This window comes from Triturus cristatus, chromosome 3_2, assembly GCF_964204655.1.
Source record: "Triturus cristatus chromosome 3_2, aTriCri1.1, whole genome shotgun sequence".
Lineage (NCBI taxonomy): Eukaryota > Metazoa > Chordata > Amphibia > Caudata > Salamandridae > Triturus > Triturus cristatus.
In genome coordinates, this window is record NC_140584.1 from 618380848 (window position 1) to 618399476 (window position 18629).

Genomic DNA, 18629 nt, shown 5'->3' on the forward strand with positions numbered 1-18629 from the left:
CGTTAATTCAGAGCATAGGGATGCGTCATATCTACAATGATATGTCGGGTCCCTTCGCTCTCGCCTGCGCTGGTGCACAATTAGCTTCCATGCGCCGACGCAGGCACCCTGGCACCATGGTGCAAGGAGGCCTGCGTCACGGGGTTGATTCTTTATGTGCAGGAAGGTGTACTTTCCTGCACATAAACAATCTGAAATTGTGTTTTGAAACTTATGTTTGTGCTGCATTAGCACACAGAGGCCCATAGGAATGAATGGGAAGACATTCTCAATTTGCGATTCTCAATTAGAGAATCGCAAATTGCTCATGCAATTTCAAGGTTGCCAGGGTGTCAAAAGAACACCCTGTTGCACCCCTGAAATCTGCATATGAGTACATATTGCACACACACATGCCCCAAGGGCATGTGTGTGTGTAAAATGGAACTTCGAAAAATGCACTTTAGTACATTTTTCAAAGTTTTTGAAAATTACCATGGAGTTCAACTTCATGGTAATTTGCTCCCCCTATTAGCGAAATCGCTAATTTTTTCCTTTAATGCATTGCATTTAAGGAATCTCAATTTGAGATTCCTTAAATGCAATCGCAATTTAAGTAATCGCAATTTAGAGATTACTTAAATTGCGATTTTTTCATTTGGGATGATACATCCCAAATGCAAAAATACCGGTCGCAAAGGGGCAGATTCTGAGAATCTGCCCGTTTGCGACCGGTTTCTGCTTTGATGCATGTGGGCCATAGAAGTTGCAAAAGATCGCTTTTTTCATGTTTGTTTATGTGCAGGAAGGGACACCTTCATGCACATATATACATTACATTACACTTGAAACTACTTGAATATGTAGGGGCTTATTTACAAGCCACTTGCGCCACCGGTGCGTCACTTTTTGTGATGCACTGTTGGTGCATTTTGCTGCCCTATATTTACATACATACAAAGAACGAGGAAATCGCCTCTTGTGATTGTTTATGTGCAGGAACATATGTGTGCTGCACATAAACAATCACAAGAGGCGATTTCCTTGTTCTATGTGTGCTGCAGAATGCAGCACGCATAGAGAGAGGAAAAAAATGGGGAGAAATGAATACATTTCTCCTCGTTGTGCCTCTCTACGCTTCCCCTATGGAGGCATAGCATTCAGACGCATTTCCAGGTTTGAGAATTTTTCGTAAATCTGGAAATGTGTCTGGTTCCATGGGTGTTGCGTGGGAACACCCACAGCAAAACCCATGAAAGGCCCTTTTCACGCAAAGTGCTGCCTGTACATGGGCCATATTTACAAGGACTGAAAAAGCCACGCAGGTTGGCTTTTCATGTCCTTGTAAATATGGGGCAGCAAAATGCGCCGCCAGTGCGTCACAAAAAGTGACGCACCGGCAGCGCAAGGGGCTTGTAAATAAGCCCCTACTTGTTCAAGTACTTTCAAATGAGAAAAGCCTGAACTGAACTTCAGGAGATACCTTAACATTTATGGGATAGGTTTGCCATTTAAAGTCTTGTGGGTCAATGCTACTTTTCTAGATGTAAAGGTGCTTGTTATGATGATACTGCTATGTAGTTCTCAATGATACGGGACACAGATTTGAGGTCAATCTTAGAAACGGCAAGATCAGAGAAGGCGTGCCTTTCTAAGAGGAGTAATGCTTCATCGTATACTGTGTCTACCACACACTCTAAGTTATGGATTACAATATAATAACATGTTGCAAGTGTGCAAGATCAAGGAGCACTGGCCAGCTAAATCAATATTTATTTATGAGTTTTTTATAGCGCTAACATGACCCAAAGGTATCGGAGCGCTTTACAGAGTAAGCACAACAGCAGTAACATGAGGTACATAGAGAACTGATAAAATACATGATAACAGTATAAAAAGTAAATGGTATACAATGGGATATGTGAGCAAAAAAGCAGCAAGCACATGAAGCGTAAACAAAAATACATAGCAACCCTTATACAAAAGAAGAATCCAATAGACAGTAGGATATGTGGACGTAAGGTTATGAGGTAGTTAAGATGGGGACTTGCCGGGAGGGGGAGTAGATGCATAGTGTCCCCGAGGTAGTGAACGAGCCTGGCAACTTAGCACTAACGTTCATGACAACTTAGCACTTTATGTGAACACATCAGCAATAACAAGGGGTACATAGAGATTGAATATAAGTGGGATGTGTAAAACAAAATAGCAGTTAGAACCCAAGTAACAAAGTGTAAATAAAAATACATATTGGCGATATATCAACGAAGAATACAAAAGGTAGTGTATATAATGGTTCTGAGGTAGTTGTGGAAGGGGGATGCCAGGGTGGGGAGAGTCGCTGCATAGTTTTCCCTGAGGTGGAGATGAAAAGCTTTACGTGAGGGTGTATTTGTAACATAGGTCCAAGACTCAGGCAGGTACAGTGTGACAGGAGGCAATGGACAGACAGAGGACAGGGTCTAAACAGGGAACAGGGGTAAGGGCACGTCCTCAGTGAGAGAGAGAATTTGCTGGAAAGAACATTTTCTACTTCTTTCCTGAAGAAGGATGTGGATAGGTTGCATCTGATCTCAGTAGGAAGGGAGTTCTATATATTTGGGGCCATTGCAGAGAAGGATCGGTTGTAGGTTTTCTTTTCCTTGAATTTTTGTGGCTTGAGGAGTAAGATGCTCATACTTCAGGAGGATCTGTTTCCACCTGATAGGGTCAATTTCTGGGATAGGTAGGAAGGGTGTTGTGGTGCAGCGCTTTATGAGTCGTGCAAGCAATTTTGAAATGCATCCTGGCCACAAAAGGTAGAGTCAGAGTTCGAAGGTCAGGGGTGATGTGATGACTCCTTTTAAAACCAATAATGAGCCTAGCTGCTGTCTTACGTGTAGCCTTAAGAGAAAGTGAGGTTTTAAGGAGGCCCTCTAGGGTAGCGCTACCATATTCTTGTTTCAAAAGCACAAGTGCAAGAGTTGCTGTTCTGCGGTCAGTCGCAAGGAGGAAAGGTTTAGTTTCCTAAGTATATGTAGCTGATGGTTAGCTCTTCTAGTGAAGGTCCTGTTGTGTTTTTGCATGGAGAGGTCATTGTCTAAAGTAATACCCAGGGATTAGGTGGAGTAGACAATGTGTGGGGTAAAATTCAGGGTGGAGAGAAGGGGAGCCATTCTCTGACATCAGAAGCAGTAGTTGATGGGGCGATCAGTAAAATGTCAGTTTTAAGGTAGTTGAGTTTGAAGTGATTGTGAGTCAGCCATTGTTGGGTTATTGTAAGGGTGTTATTGAGGGTGTCGAAGTCCTCAAGGTAGGTTATTCTCATGCAGAGCTGGGTGTCGTCAGCATACATATGGTAGGAGATGTGGGTGCCTTTGAGGATATCGGTTAGGGGCTCTATGTAGAGGTTGAACAATGTCGGGGAGAGGATAGAGCCTTGGGGGACGTCCAGTGATAGAGGAGCCAGCTCGGATAGAGTGTGATTAATTAGGAAGCGCTGCGACCTGTTATGTAGAAAGGGGGAGAACCATTTTATTACCGGGCTGGAAAGGCCCAACCTGTCGAGCAGGGTAGCATGGTTGATGGTGTCAAAGGCTGCCGACGGATTCAGTAGGATCAAGAGGCAAGGCTAATTCTGGTCAAGCGAGCGTAGGGCATTGTCGACAATGAGGACCATGGCAGTTTCAGTGCTTTGTCCCGGATGGAAGCCAGATTGACAATGGTCTAGGAGTTGGAATTCTTCAATGTGATTGTGGAGCTGTAAGTGCACACATTTTTCTAGGAGTTTGGCCATAGTGGGGATGTTGGAGATGGGGCGGTAGTTGTTGGGGTTGGACTTGTCTGAGTTTTTTTTTTTTTAGGATTGGGGTAACCTGACCAATCTTGGTGCAGTCGGGTAGGGAGCCTTGGGTGAGAGAGGCATTGATTATCTTAGTCCTTAGTGGGAGCAGGAGGTGAATGGACGCATGTGGATGTGGTTTAACAGCTAGAGCGGTCGACTTTGAAGCTGGGCAACCAGGATCGAGTCTGACAGAAAGCTCAAGCACACACCACACAAAAAGAGTAAGGGGTAGGAGGAATATATGTCCCAATTTGACCTCCTGTAATGACCTAAACACACATCAAAGAAGTAGGACTCATAAAACCAGATCGCTATGATCTATTGGCTACCGGGGGAGATAATTAGGTGTCTAAAACTGCCCTCACACACAGTAAGCTGTGTCATGCTTTATCATAGGGCTGCTAACACACCTCCGCGCTAGCCAACGCTGGAGGTGGGGCAATAGGGAGGGGGAAGACAAAACAACAAATAAAAAGTACACAGAACGGGATCAAATGTGAAAAAAAGGTGCAGAATTGGTGATATAAAACTGGACCAGGGATGTCCTCAATCTTACTTTAATTATGGACTCCCTGCCCAGAATAAAAAGAAGGTCAAAAACTAGACCTGTGGATGGAGGTATGATAGACTATAATGAATCACCTACCCCTCCGCTCTACAAACAAACGTCGACATGTTTCAACCGAAAATGAATTAATTTAATTATTACCCCGGCTTTCTTCAGGACTTAACGAGAAAAAAATCCCATGGGTACTAACCCTACCTCCTTGGTTCAGGAGCAGAGGGTAGTAAACCCTTCTCAAGGAATACTCCCTACAACTGTGTCGGGATGATTTCCGTGGGGAACCGAGTTCTTTGTAATTCAACGCTCGAACTGGAGGGGGAGTGAGAACAACTCCCTATTGTCAAACTTGCATCAAGGTGAGTTGTTGCTAACAAGTTGTCCCTCCCGGTGGGAGACCTACACGACGCCATGTAGGTCTCCCGCTCTAGATCATAGATCCAAATGAGTTCTGTGACTTGCTTTCCTCATGCTCAGCATTTTATAGGCAGATGAGTTCATCCAATAAATGGTGTAAAGTCTAGCTCACAGACAATGTTCATTGCTTATTGAGGCTTTTGCCATATTGTATCCTTTATGACTGCTGAGCTGTTAATTTAGTCTGACTCATCTAGTGACATTCATCATCCCTGGGAAGCATACCCTCCAATGTACAAAGAGTTGTGACTGATCAGTATGGTGCAGTGTGTGTACGGACCTGTAAGTGTGGCAGAGTAAGCACACCTGACGATGTGAGTGGATATTGATAAAGAAGGTCTATAAATGTAATAAAAATATTTAATTCAAAGTATAGTGTTATTTACGTTTAACAGAAATTACTAGTGATTTGGCAGTTCCCCTTCCCTAGGTACAGATTTGTCTCTGGTTGGCTAGTAACATTTTTGTTTCACACAGAGTGTTTGGTGGTGTTTGCAGTGGGAGGAATGCAGGTTCATATGACCAAGTCACAAATCAACCTACGCAGAGGAATAATGTTCTATGTACAGAAGTTGTATGGCTTAGGGAGTTAAGCCTGATCCATTGTGACAAGAGTAAGACATCAGTTCAAAAACATGACCATTTCTAACCAGTGCAAGGGGATCTCAGAGACTTATCACTGCTGGGATTTAGATAACAAGAGAATCAGTGGCTCCCCCTCTAGTCTCTGAACCCTCACAAACAGGCGTGAAATCTCGTAGGCGAGTTACGCATGTACTTAACATCAGGAACCTTTTTGGGTAAACTGGCACTGTCTTACTTGGATTTGTTCTGTTGTCCAATTCAAACTGAAGTGAGAGCAAAAGGAAAGCAAAGCATAACAAGGCTGCCCTAAAGTTTTCTGTGAATGGAACTTTCTGGGAGCGTATTCCTTGACAACATTCTGCGTGCTGGAATGAAACATAGTGCAGCCGAGAATGGCTCTAAATATCCTTTTTTGCAACAATAGATAGTAATATAGATAATAATTTAGCAGGCAATAATCTTAGAACAGTCTGAGGCTAATTGTGCTGAGGAGATCATAGTTGTCTAGAGGTTTTCAGCTGTTTTGTCCCATTCAGGCAAAGTTTCAGCATACGTTTTATGGTTATTAGTTGAAGCATATGTTCAGCAGTAAATCACAAATGTGAAGAGTATGTTTCAAAGTTAACAGTGCGATTAATATTAGGGGTGGGTGAAGAATTCTGCTCCGCCGGTGGAGCTGGCGGAGTTCTGCCCATTCTGCGCTGAGTTCTGCAAAACTCTGAGAAGTGACGCGGAGCAGAGTTTTTGTCTCTTGCACAGTTCAGCAACGTTAAGTTGGCGAGAGCGAGCTAGAGAAATAGCACGCTTGAACTCCTTCCGGTGAGATTTCTCAACGCGGGCGGTCGCGGCAGGTCACAACTCCTCACGTTGAGAAATCTGTCACTCGCTTTGAGGAAGCTGCGGCTCAAGTAGAATATCTACTTGAGTAGCAAAAAGAAGCAGCGCCTTCAGGTGCGATGCGTAGTGCCATTCGCAGTGATTTCACAGCGCAGGACAAACTCTCGCCGCTAAAAATCCGTGAGAGCAGGAGACTTACCACACTTTGAGTGCGGCAGAGTTTTTTTCGGCATCTGTAGGCTCAGAGTTTATGTTCTGAACACATGGCAGATGTTGGACCCTGAGTAATATGTTATGCTGTTTTTATATAGCATACATCCGCCAATTAGCTGGCCCTTTTGTCCTTTTACTTGAAAATGTGATTGTGGTGCAATCCCTGATTCCATAGCAGCTGAGCTTCTCTCATTAGGGCTGGTGTCCTTGATCCTCCCTGTTTCTGATATAGTGCATGCCATTAGTGTTGTGCATTTGAATTAGAAATTATTTGTCATCGGGCACGACAGTAGAAGCCTAAAGAGCTACGTAAACCACTCTGAACTCAAGCGCATTGTTGTGATAAAGGGATTTTCTTTGAGTCCTGGAACACTCAGGGCCTTATTTACAAGAAAGTAACACAGTGCAGTGCTGCAAGCCAATTGGCTGCAATACGCTGCGTCACTTTCAAAGCATAGGGATGCGTCATATTTACAACAATATGATGTCTCCCTGAGCTCTCCCCGGCGCTGCCCCATGATTGGTTGCCATGTGCCAATGCAGGCACACTTGCACCATGGTACAAGGGTGCCTGCGTTGCAGGGATGATTATTTTTGTGCAGGAATGGACACCTTCCTGCCCAAAAACAATCATGAGAGGTGTTTTCCTCATTCTATGTGTGCTGCAGAATGCAGCACGCATAGAAAGAGGAATAAAATAGGAGAAATAAAAGTATTTCTACTTGTTGCGCATTCTGACGCATTCCCAGGTTTACAAAATGTTCTAAATCTGGGAATATGACTGAATCCATGGGTGTTGCATGGGAAAGTGCTGTGTGAAAAAGGGCCATATTTACAAGGTCACAAAAAGCCATGCAGGGCCTTGTAAATATGGAGCACCACACTGTGCCACCAGTGTGTCAAAAAAGTGACGCACCGGCGGCACAAGGGGCTTGTAAATATGCCCCCCAAATATTTTGGGTGGGCTCCCTACTCAATGAGTCTTATACAGTGCTGTTTAAGAAGATTGTCACATTTTATCCACCAAAGATCTGAGGTACAATCTAGGACAAAGTTTTCCATAAGTTTGACTTTAATGATGTTAGGGGCAACATTGTAGCACTTTCATGTGCATGTGTGGTATGCCAGAAGAAAACTAAAGTTATTTTTAAGAGTGACTGAATATAAACAATCGTTTTAAATAGCTTTTCAGTAGAAATTTCTTTAGATGTAGTAGATCTGTGATCACGCTCGTGTTTTTTGTCCTTACACCCTTTCTTGTTAGCCTGGACTATGCTGCTGATCTCTGTTCTCAAAGGAGGATCTTCTCTGTGCTCTGTTTTAAGCAGAATCTTTACTTCTAATCTTCAATGTCTGGAACTGTTCTTACAGTATGGCCTTCTTGTTGGATGGCAGATACCAGAAGATCTTCATGAATAGTAGGCCGTTACCCTGCCACCCTTGCCTATGTGTGTGTGTCAGGGGGCGAAAAAGGGGAGCGGCAGAGGTGATGAAGAGGCCACCTGCAGCCAGGAACCCAGTCCCTTGTAGACTTCAAGACTTAGAAAAGTGCAGTGGCTAGGAGGATGGTCAGTACTGCATGTAAGATTGGCACTAGTCTGAGATTTCGAACTGCTGATAAGTTGTTAGCTCTTTGAAGGGTGTTGTTTTTATAAAGGCTCACTGTATGCACAGTTTCTATCTGTTTTCGTGCTCTGAATGTTCTTATTGTTCTGAGTATCAAATAAGAATATTACTCACAAAGGTACATCCATAATTCTTTTCTTACCAACAGGTGTATAAGTGCCGATGACCTGGTTGTGTCTGGATGGTCGTGTTTAGAGTGCCCCTGAGCTTCAAGTCCAATGGTGCTACAAGCCTCGGCCAAAATGACGACTGAGCCATTCTGCACCAAACTTGCAGCCAAGAGTTTCATTAACTCTCTGTGCCTTACCTGGTGCTGTGAATGGTAGCAAGCTTCTTCTATTAGCTGCAAGCTCAAGGTTGATGTGGTAGTAGGCGAATATCTCAGCAGGCTGCATCGGGCGCAGGAGAATGAGGTAAGATACTCCTTCCCCCCCTCCCCACACCACTGAGGTTGAGGGACCAGCTGAGGTCAATGCCTGCATTAGAGGATAAGGGCAAGACGGATAGTTCAGAACCATGTTTCTACACTAGCCTGGCATACATCATGTGCTGATGTGCCTTGACGACTCTGGGCCTTATCTTCACGCAGTGTTGCCATGACAAAGTCTTGTGAGTAGAGGACGAAAAGAGTAGGTAATGCGAATGTCCATCTAAGAGTGACTATTGACATATATCTAAAAGAACCACAATTTTAGCAGAAGCAGTCGCCTAGCCTTAGTAAGTGGATAAAAGGATATACATTTTAAAAAACTTAGAAAAACGGCAAGAGAATGCTGTACCAACTAGGGACAGATGCAAAAACACCAAGTAATTCTGCTAAGTATAAAAACATATGCGGGAGAATGAGCTGCTGTCCAACTTTGACAGAGCAGGAAATAGAAAAGATGATTCTTCATTTCGCTTTAAGCATTATATAAAGGTGCAAAGCCACTACAATTTAAAAAAAGAACCTGAAAAAAGAACGAAATACTTGCCTCTGGTTTTTGGGTAAAAAATAATATTTACAATTTAAACATTTTCAAATATAATGAATAAATAATGGAGAAACTCCAAAGGGCTTGCATGATTGCCAAACTCACAGCTAGAAAAGTTGGGGAAATGCAGAAGGCTGGTAAAAAAATGCACTAGGGCAGGGCCGCACTGCTTGACCACACTTTGCAGAGATGTTTTGTCCCAACTATGGTATTCTGGGGATTGATGAGATGTTGGAAATAATTCTATGATATATAAAACTGGGAAGGACGTTAAGTGGAGAAATATTTCACAGATGAAGGATGAATAGTTGAATTACACATTTCACGTCCAACCCTGACCAAGGGATAATCAATAATGTAAAATGAGTTGTGACATAAAGCTTTACTTTGTGACAGTTTTACAGACCTTACATGCATTAGCCCTAAGACAATACCTACTGATGGACATATTGAAAATTGTGATCAGGTTTGCACCATGCAAAAAATGAACAGAGAATAAAGTCACATTGTTGCATAGAGATTAAGGAGTTCATGTGGTCCTGGTGCAATGACAGTGTTCAGTAGGATGGTGAGCTTGAGACCTATTCCTCTTTTAGAGGTAGCAGCTGTCAGAGAAGGTGTCGGTAAATGCACCTTTCTTAGAAGCCCAATAAAGCATACCACCATTCCATTGGTGATACATGGGCACAAAGACAATGCTAGAAGAGTTGCTGAACGAGGTGTTTGACCAAGACTTATGTCTAACGCTGCTGACCTGGTAATCCATGGTTGGATTGGGCACATCTTCCAGTGGCATGCTGTGGGAAGGGCCCGGCATAGGAGAGGTGCTACTGTCTTGGCAGGGCGGACCTGCGGGATCAGGGAAGGGAGACGTGGATGCTTCTAGTACTTCTGGTGAGGGTTGCAGGAGCCTCTGCAGCTCTTGTAGGCTTGTCAGCTGCAGGTCAATCCCTGAAAATAAATCGGTACATCAGACAGCATCATGGATTTTTAGGTTAATCATTGTATTTATTAAAATAATTTCAGCCAAGCCTTTCATGCCACACAGTATTAACAAAGGGTGAAAAAAATGTAAGAAGCGATATACACAATCGTGCTTTAAAAACAAATATGTTCAAGGGGTTTGGATACAGTCACATAATTTATGGTAGCATGAGGTGGACCTGTTGAAGTGTTTTTAATGAGGTGGTGAAGAGTGGGTGGCATTGAAAGAGAGTGCCATAATGGGGTGGTTGGCACTTTGTTCTCCCACCATAACATCTGTGTGGGCTGTTGGCAGACTTCCGGCCATATGAGACTGGCTCAGGTGCAGGTGCTGCTAGACAGCAGAGCTACACTCGTCTTTTAGTGCACTTGATTCTTCATTATTGCTTAATTAATAACACCCATTGTGGTCAATATAAGGAGGCAATACTAAGGTTATGTGCTTGGGGGATAAGTGCAGGATGTGGGGTTGTTCTCAAAAGCTGCTCTGGATCTTTTGTGGCTCATTGGATAAATCTTTTAGGTTCAGCCTTGCTCTGAATTCATGTTATTCATTTTTCTGAGCTTCTCTGATATCGTCCCTAATAGTTGACATTCTTTATTTTTTCATTCCTTGACCTTTGTGTGGGGCATAATTCCTTCTTTTTTTAACCTAAGAAGACTGTTATCCTATTCTTGGTATCCTGATGTAGCTCACCAAGTAGGGGTGCCTGATGCTGTTCATCTCATTACTGGGTTTAGATAACTATTCTGATAAGAGCTGTTAAAGTTATACTCAATTAGATTTTTTTTAAATTGAATACACATTTCTTATTTAAAAATAACCAAATACAACTTTTAAACGTTTAATAAAAACCAAACAATTAAACAGTTAAGTTTTACTAACATTTACTAAGTAATGATTAAATATAAGAATGGCAGTTAGGGTAAGATGTTTTAATTATTTCAAGTAATAATATTTATATATCAAAGTAAATTATTAAACTTTTTATTGGAAGAGTTAATGTGTTGTAACTTTCTATTTTTCTAGTCAAAAGTTAATAACATTTATTAAAGTTAATTCAAATATTATTTAACATTAAAAAAACCATGTTTAATTTTTTGAAATAATTATTAAACTTCAATTTTTTTCTATACTTTACCTTAGAGAGATGATCTCTGCCCCAGTTGTAGAGACCTCCACCTATGTGTGAAAGTTTATGAGTAGTAACTTTACACTCATAAATCCTGGTGCAGGAGGATCCACCAGTGGGCGGGCCCATGTCCATTTGCACCCAGGAGTAACTTAACACTACAAAATGGTGAACAGCAAAAAGTTGTAAAATTACCCATAGGTGTGACACAGGTAAATCTACACACGTAGACTTACCATTCTAAATAGTCTCTGTGATAGTGTTTAAATCATAAATGTATGGTTTGGTAGACCTTATTAACTGAGCACTAAAAATCTCATCAAGAGTCTGGATGATCTTCCACTCACCCACTGGATCATTAGCCCACATCTTTGTGTGCTCTGACCATCGTGAAGTCATTTCTTAGCACTTGGTGATCTCTCAAAAAGTCCAACATAGTTACAATCTAGAAGAAAAAGCTGCTAACTTTCAGTAACAGTATTTCTAATGTCTTTCTAGGGCGGTGTGGTGTATGGGCTGGAATTACCGGAATCACTGAGCTGCAGGGTGTAACACACCCTAGGGGGCCAGATGGGTCCAAGTGGGAGGGGCAACACTGAAAGGGTTCACCATGGAATGACAAAAAGTCTCAATAAGACAGATTAGTGGATGGAGATGGACACTCTGGTTGAAGTTTCTGGAGAACTGGGATTGGCTCAGAAGAAGAAGCAGCACTGACTCTTTAAACTATCACGGAAGCAGCACTGTGTTTCTTGGGTTTTTTATGGTTTGACAATTTAAAGGACCTCTCCTTGGCTGAAGGAGCGTAAAGGAAACATTTGGGAGTCATATTACTGGCCTGAGCCAAGAACAACTTGTCTTCCCTTTACCCGAAGGCCTTCACTGTATGGAGGCATAACATATAGATTTTGTGGGGATCTGACAACGAAATCCTGTTATGAAAACTTTGACAGAATTTACAGAATCATACTATCCCAAACCAAGATATATGATAACATTGTAGTAAGCTTTCAAGAGATCATTGAAAAGATTCACAAAGATAATAATACTAATAGAAATAAATAAAGGAAATCAAGCTAATGGTTCTCTTGATCCTGAACTAACATCTCAGTTCATAAATTAACACTAAGGGGCATATTTATAAGGAGTTAACGCCACCAGAACGTTACTTTTTGTGATGCTCTGGTGGCATTAAGTCCTTCGCCTTATTTACAAGGTGCCGTTAAGCCACTTAATGTGGCTTAACGCCGCCTTGTAAATAATGCCCCTACTCATGCAGCACTTACTCATGCAGCACTTAGTGTGAAAGGGGCGTGCAATGGGTGTTGCAGTGGGCATTCCTCTGCAACACCCATTGCTTTTTGACACTGCCCCATATTTACAAGGTATGGGGCAGCACCGAAAATATTGCCTGGGACTACCTGGTCTTAAGCAGGTGATACGAGGAGAAATAATTCATTTCTCCTCATATATTGCTCTTTCCATGTGAGCTGCATTCTGCAGCACACATAGAAACAGCAAATCACCTGTAAAGATAAAACGGACACCTTTCTGCACATAAACAATCATCCCCGCAGCGCAGGCACCCCTGCAACATGGCATAAGGGTGCTGGCGCTAACCAGATTCTTAAGCACCAGCGCAATGGGAAATGCAGGGGTGCGCCGTAGTTTTGTAAATACGGCACATCCCTGCATTTTGAAACTGACGGAGCACGGTATTACCAATTTTGGCATAACACTGCGCTCCGCCAGTTTCTAGTAAATATGCCCCTAAGATTTGTTTTAAGCTTATCACTCACTCTTCAGATTTTAGACATAATTTTACAAGTTGCTTCCTTGACATTGACAACACACACCCATACACACACACAGCCACCTCGCTGGTTTAACACATGGAGTAACAATGCAAGGTTCTTAAAACACTGGTCTGGTACACCAACAAAGCATACGTCCCTCACACACGGGATAGGGACAGCACTGGCAGCAGTAGTAACAGAATGCCCCACACATTGTGTAAGTAGAGCACCAACAGCAATAATGCAAGCTTCCGATGCACATACAACAGGTCAGTAAGAAAATTGCCAGCACATGCTTCTCTCACTTAGAAGTACAGAACATGTACCAGTAGTGAAGTTTTCCTTCATACATTCATCATTCATAGGAGACCAATAGCAATGCAAGCTCCTCCCTCCTTGCACACAGAGTATGTGTATCATGGGCAGCACGAGAGCAGATGTCTCTCACACATGTATACATTTCACTGGGAAGCAGAAAGCTGACAGCATGGGTAGTAGCAGTGAAGTGCATCTCACACAAACGGACCTGGTTCAGCAAGGGTCCCCCACGGTGTTCACCGTCCACTCTGTGGCCTGTCTAAGTGTGGAGCAAGATACAACGTGAAAGGTGGGTCTCTCTACATTCCCAGCTCAACCTTGCCCCCTCCTTGAGTGATCACCTGCAGACAGTAGAAGTGGAGTTCAGAATTCAAGTCCATTTAGTTCATGCCCTCTATCTAGATGAGTGAGAATTTGTTTGTGTAATGTAGCCTTCTGTCCCTCTCTCCTTGTTCACATTTCTTCTGATCAGAATTCCTGTAAGCTATGAAGACATCATTAAAAGTGCATAGCACCCAACTGGGCCCATGTCATACGGGCGATCTGAAGCTTGTGTTATTTGATTGCCCAATGGTGGTAAGCATGCTTAGGCTTTCAATTTACATATGGGCTTACAAGTCTCAGCATGCTTAGTTCTGCTGGCTAAAAACAATGGCCTGTTGAGGCCCATATTGTGGTTCCCATTACTTCCCACCTTACACCACATGCTTTACCTACCTGTGGCTTCTCTCACCAACTCATGTACACTCCAGGCCTGGGTGAGCTGGTCCCTGAAGCGTGGCAGTTCTTCCTCCTGGAAGCGAAGATTGAGGCCCAGTGATGCCAGGGGGGAGTGGGTCCTGACCCCAGCACCAATGAGCGGAACATTCAAAGTGAGGGCATCAGACGCATCCTACAGATGAGTAAAAGAAGCAATTAGGTGCTTTCCTGGGGCTGAGCTGGAACTCAAGGGCTTTCCCCTTGAGTCTGGAAAAGGAAACTGTAACCAAAGACATTTGCCTGGGAGTGATGCATTGGAGGTTGTGGGTTGGTGGGGTGGTTAAGTCGTCAAAAACAAGGCACTATCCTAGGGAGCAACATCCACAAGGTATGTATCTTGTTATCAACAGTTTCCATGTTCTTACAGAACACAAACTCTCTTCTGTCCAATATTACTTTCACTTATTTCATTGGGTCAGCCACCATCACAGACATGGTCTCCCTTGGGATCCAAGGTCTATAACCTCATTAAATGAATTTTAACTCAGTAACAAAGAGCTACCTTTTTTGAAAAACAGTATACAGAACATGCGTACTTCTGGTCATAGTCAAGGCAATCCTACCCGGTAAATCTGTTACTTAGCACAAAAGGTGATGAGGGAAATGCTTGAATTAATCTCAGCCACTGACAATCACTCCAGATTTCAGTTCATCATGATTAGTTTGCCTGTGCTATTACAGAAAAGGATGTCATGTGCACATCTGGCATGGCCAAACCCCAAAAGAGGCGGCCCAGCATGGTCCCCTGTGAACAGGAACTGAAGCAACCTCAGACCGGTTTTACTTTTGTTGGGTCTCATTAGTGAAGTGCAATTTGAGTCCTGTGACAATAGGGATACTTGGACCCAAATCTGGCGAGTCTACTTAGAGAGACTTTCTCAGCAATTATAAATGCCAGGTCAAATGCTTGAATTACTGTCAGCCATTGGCTATCACTCAAGGCTGCATTCTGGGCCATCACTTTTTAGCTTGCCTGTGCCATTACAGACAGGGATCGAGCATATGCAAATTAGATTAGGTCCACTTCTAGTGGACACTGGGACTTTAGGGCCTCATTTACAATAATTTGCCATATGGCAGCGCTGCAAGCCTTCCTGATGCGCTGCCCTATGGCAAAAGAGAAAGGCAGGAATGCGCTGTATCTATCAGATATGTTGCATTCCTGTCCTCTTATCCTGCAGTGGTGCTCAATTGGCTGCCATTCACCAATGCAGCCACCCTGTACCATGGGGCAAAAGTGTCTGTATTGAAGGGATGATTGTTTTTGTGCAGGAAGAGACACCTTCCTGCATAAAAACAATCAACAGACGCGATTTCCTCTTTCTATGTGTGCTGCGGAATGCAGCAAACATAGAAAGAGGAAACAACAAGGATAAATAGTGTTATTTCTCTTAGTTGCGCCTCCCCTGGGGAGGCGTAGGCTTTTGATGCATTCCCAGGTTTACAACTTTTTGTAAATCTGGGAATGTGTCAAATGCCATGGGCGTACACTTTCCCATCATAGTGTGAGGCAACGCAGCAATTTGCGCTGCGTTTCTTCACTCCATATCTACAAGGCAATGAAAAGGCACGCAGGGTGGCTTTATGTGGCCTTGTAGATTTGGCTAAGCCCTGTGCGCCACCGAAACGTCACAAAAGGTGACATTCTGGTGGCGCACAGGGCTTGTAAATGAGCCCTTTAGTTTCTTACCACAAACTAAGCAATTCACACAAAATATATTCATAAACCTTTTTGCTTCCACCAGTTTGCACGGTGTTAGGTAGAGTTTTCATAAGCTTAGATTGAGTTTTAATTAGCTTTATGTTGATATATTTTAATAGAGTGTTTGTGCTTATAACTCCAGATTGAGATGTTATGTTAAAATATCTTCCACAAATACTGGTGATCCTGTAAAAATATTAGCTGACTAAAGATGGAAACAAATATAATTTGGTTGAGTGAGGAGTATGGATGGTTAGAGGTTTAACTAGTGAAGATACTGCCCTTGAAAGATGCCTGGAAAAACACTAACAACGAATGGCAGCAGGAACAAGGGGAGATGATCTGCTTTTACAAGGAGCAAGCAAGAAAATTGGTGAAATTATGGAGCCACGTCCTCATTGATGATTTTGTGAAGTGAAGCAGCAGTAACTAGGAAACATTCGTACAGCGGAGACCAGAGCAAAGGCTGAATAATGGTACAAAAAAAACACTGTATTCAGAGGACATAGGAGCTGTGGGTCTTACCCAGGGAATGCGAAGCTGGCCAGTTGCTACTATTCCTTCAGTCTCATGGTACAAGGCCAGGCCCAGAATGGCATCACCTACAAGTCCTGAGGAGGTGGGGACCTCAAACTTCACCTCATCTGAGCTGCAGAGGGGAATGGAGAGGACAGAGGTAAAGAGAGAGTGGGGAGTGTAGACCATGGTACAGGTGATGAATAAAGGAGAGAGAAAGAGAAAGGAAATGAAATCAAAAGGCCTTTAAAGTAATACATGACTCTTAAAAGCCCTGCACTATCCAAAGACAGATTTATACAAAAATCTTGTACTAGGAAAAAATTATGCACCAGAAATAAACATGTATAGAAGTAGTAATATCTAAAGAATTGGAACATAAGTAAGTATGTGTCTTCCAGGCTTACGCAGATATCGCTGCCACAGTCGTGGACAGATGTCTTATTGGAACATTTCTATTGCACAGTTAATTTAGCCAAAGGTTAATATGAGATAATCACCCATGGATGTTGTGTAGAAATTGACAAACCTTTGCTTAAAATGCCCTGGATTTCCATCACATGTTTGGGTGATACTTTTTAACAAACAGATTGTGTCTTGGAAAAATGCATAATTAACTTTCTAGGCATGTTTACATACCATAAGAAATCTACCACCCAAAACGCTTTTTATGGTTAGCATACAAGGTAAACTCATGTAACCTCTGTTAAACTGCATTCCTTGTTAGGAGTGTCCAAACAGATGAATGTGGTCAATAAAGGACTACAATTGTTTTTTAGAGATTTTCATTAATGTCATAGGTCGTATAGCACTCAGGACCGTAATGCAGCGTGAAGTTGCCTACAATTGGACGTAGTCTGGTGAAGCTTTCTGTTTTTTTTTTAACTAAAGGCTTACCTTACCTACTTTAGGTTTCTACACTGATTTTGACTGTGAAACATTGTTGATTTTATGAGCTTGATTCTGTTTGGTGTGCTGTACTAGTCAGTTTTTCTATGACACTTGCTCTTGGACCAAGTTGTCCCTGCTTGATTTCTACCCATTTTCGCTGTTGTTTGGTGGCATGGAATGTATTGACCATTAGGGTCCTATTTTGAGAATGCCCTTGCAACTAACACTCAGGACCATCAAGTAGCCTGTGATTGCCTGCAATTGAAGGTAGTTTGGCAAAGTTTTACATTTTTTTCTTTTACTAACGGCTCACATTACCTAAACATTTTTTTTCTTTTTTCCTGCTATCCCTGTCCCTTTCATTTTCTATGTTGATTGTGACTGGGTGCATTTGTAGTTTTCTGACCTTGATTTAGTTTGGTGTACTGTTGTAGGATATTGTGAACCTGATTCACAAAGGCAAACTTACACATTTGTGCAAGTTCACGATTGTTTGCAATTCACAAAGGTATTTTACTAGTAGTATCTTTATGACTGCAGAGTCTCTACACATACAAATATAGGACTGTACTATTTTTTTCATATGCCGAGACTCCGCAAACATAAGTATCCTTTTACCCATGTGAGGATAAACCAATGTGGGGACGCTGAAGTTGCTCCAAGACCTTTGTGCATGGTTATAAAGTACAAGCTAATTAGGGCTGATCTCTCCCCAGACATTGTTGGGAGATTTTCAGTTTTATTAATGATCCTGTTGATATTTTGGCGGTCACTAAATCATGGAATCAGGAAACCTCAAATTCAACTAGGTGGTGGGTTGGCAATGGTGTTTAGGGCTTCTCTAGGTCTTACATTAGCATCAAACTTTATAGTGACCATCCCTCAATCTCTAGTTGGTCAAAGCCCAATTTCTTTCACCCTCAACCATGATCATCACTTACCACCCTCTTTCTAGTCCTGTTAGGTGAGGTAGCTCTTCTGTCTCTCACATTGTGGTTCTGGAAAACTTCAACTACCAGGCTGATGATAACTCTGATGCTAACTAGTTATGGCTTGACCAATATTGACCAGTACCTTTCTCTGTGCAACCTTATTCAATGTATATCAGAAGCTACTCGTGCTACAGGTCATACCCTTAATCTGTTCTTCTCACTACCTTGTTTGATTCAGGGCAGAAGTGTCTCCGCTGTTAAATGGTTAGATCACTACCCGATCTCTTTTTAATGTAATGAACCCACTCCCAAATCACCACAAACAAAGAGCACTGCTTATAACAGGATGTGTAGACGCTGGAGTAACCTAAATGTAGAGCATACTTTAGCTCTCATAACTCATGTAACTGTTCTCAGTAATGACTTAGACATTGTCACTGAACAATTGAATCCCTTATACAACAGGCTTGCCCGTGTAGCTGACCACCTCCTTTGGCCAACTGAACCTACTCTGGGCACAGGGTGCTGCTTGTAATCGCCAGGAGGCTCTCCTTGCCTGAATTATTGATTCCCTGGGGTATC

The 18629-nt window shown here is 42.6% G+C and overlaps 1 protein-coding gene across 2 annotated transcripts in view; it reads right to left on the reverse strand.

Moving 5' to 3' along the window:
- Positions 1–18629, reverse strand: part of LOC146857835 (uncharacterized) — a 346446-nt gene that overhangs the window by 28125 nt on the left and 299692 nt on the right. For both annotated transcript variants that reach the window (XM_085648523.1, XM_085648522.1), the window contains exons 14-16: positions 16234–16357; positions 13965–14139; positions 9771–9967 (exon numbers count right to left, since the gene is read on the reverse strand). In XM_085648523.1, the coding sequence (XP_085504649.1) occupies positions 9771–9967; positions 13965–14139; positions 16234–16357 (496 nt within the window). The remainder of the gene's footprint in view (positions 1–9770; positions 9968–13964; positions 14140–16233; positions 16358–18629) is intronic.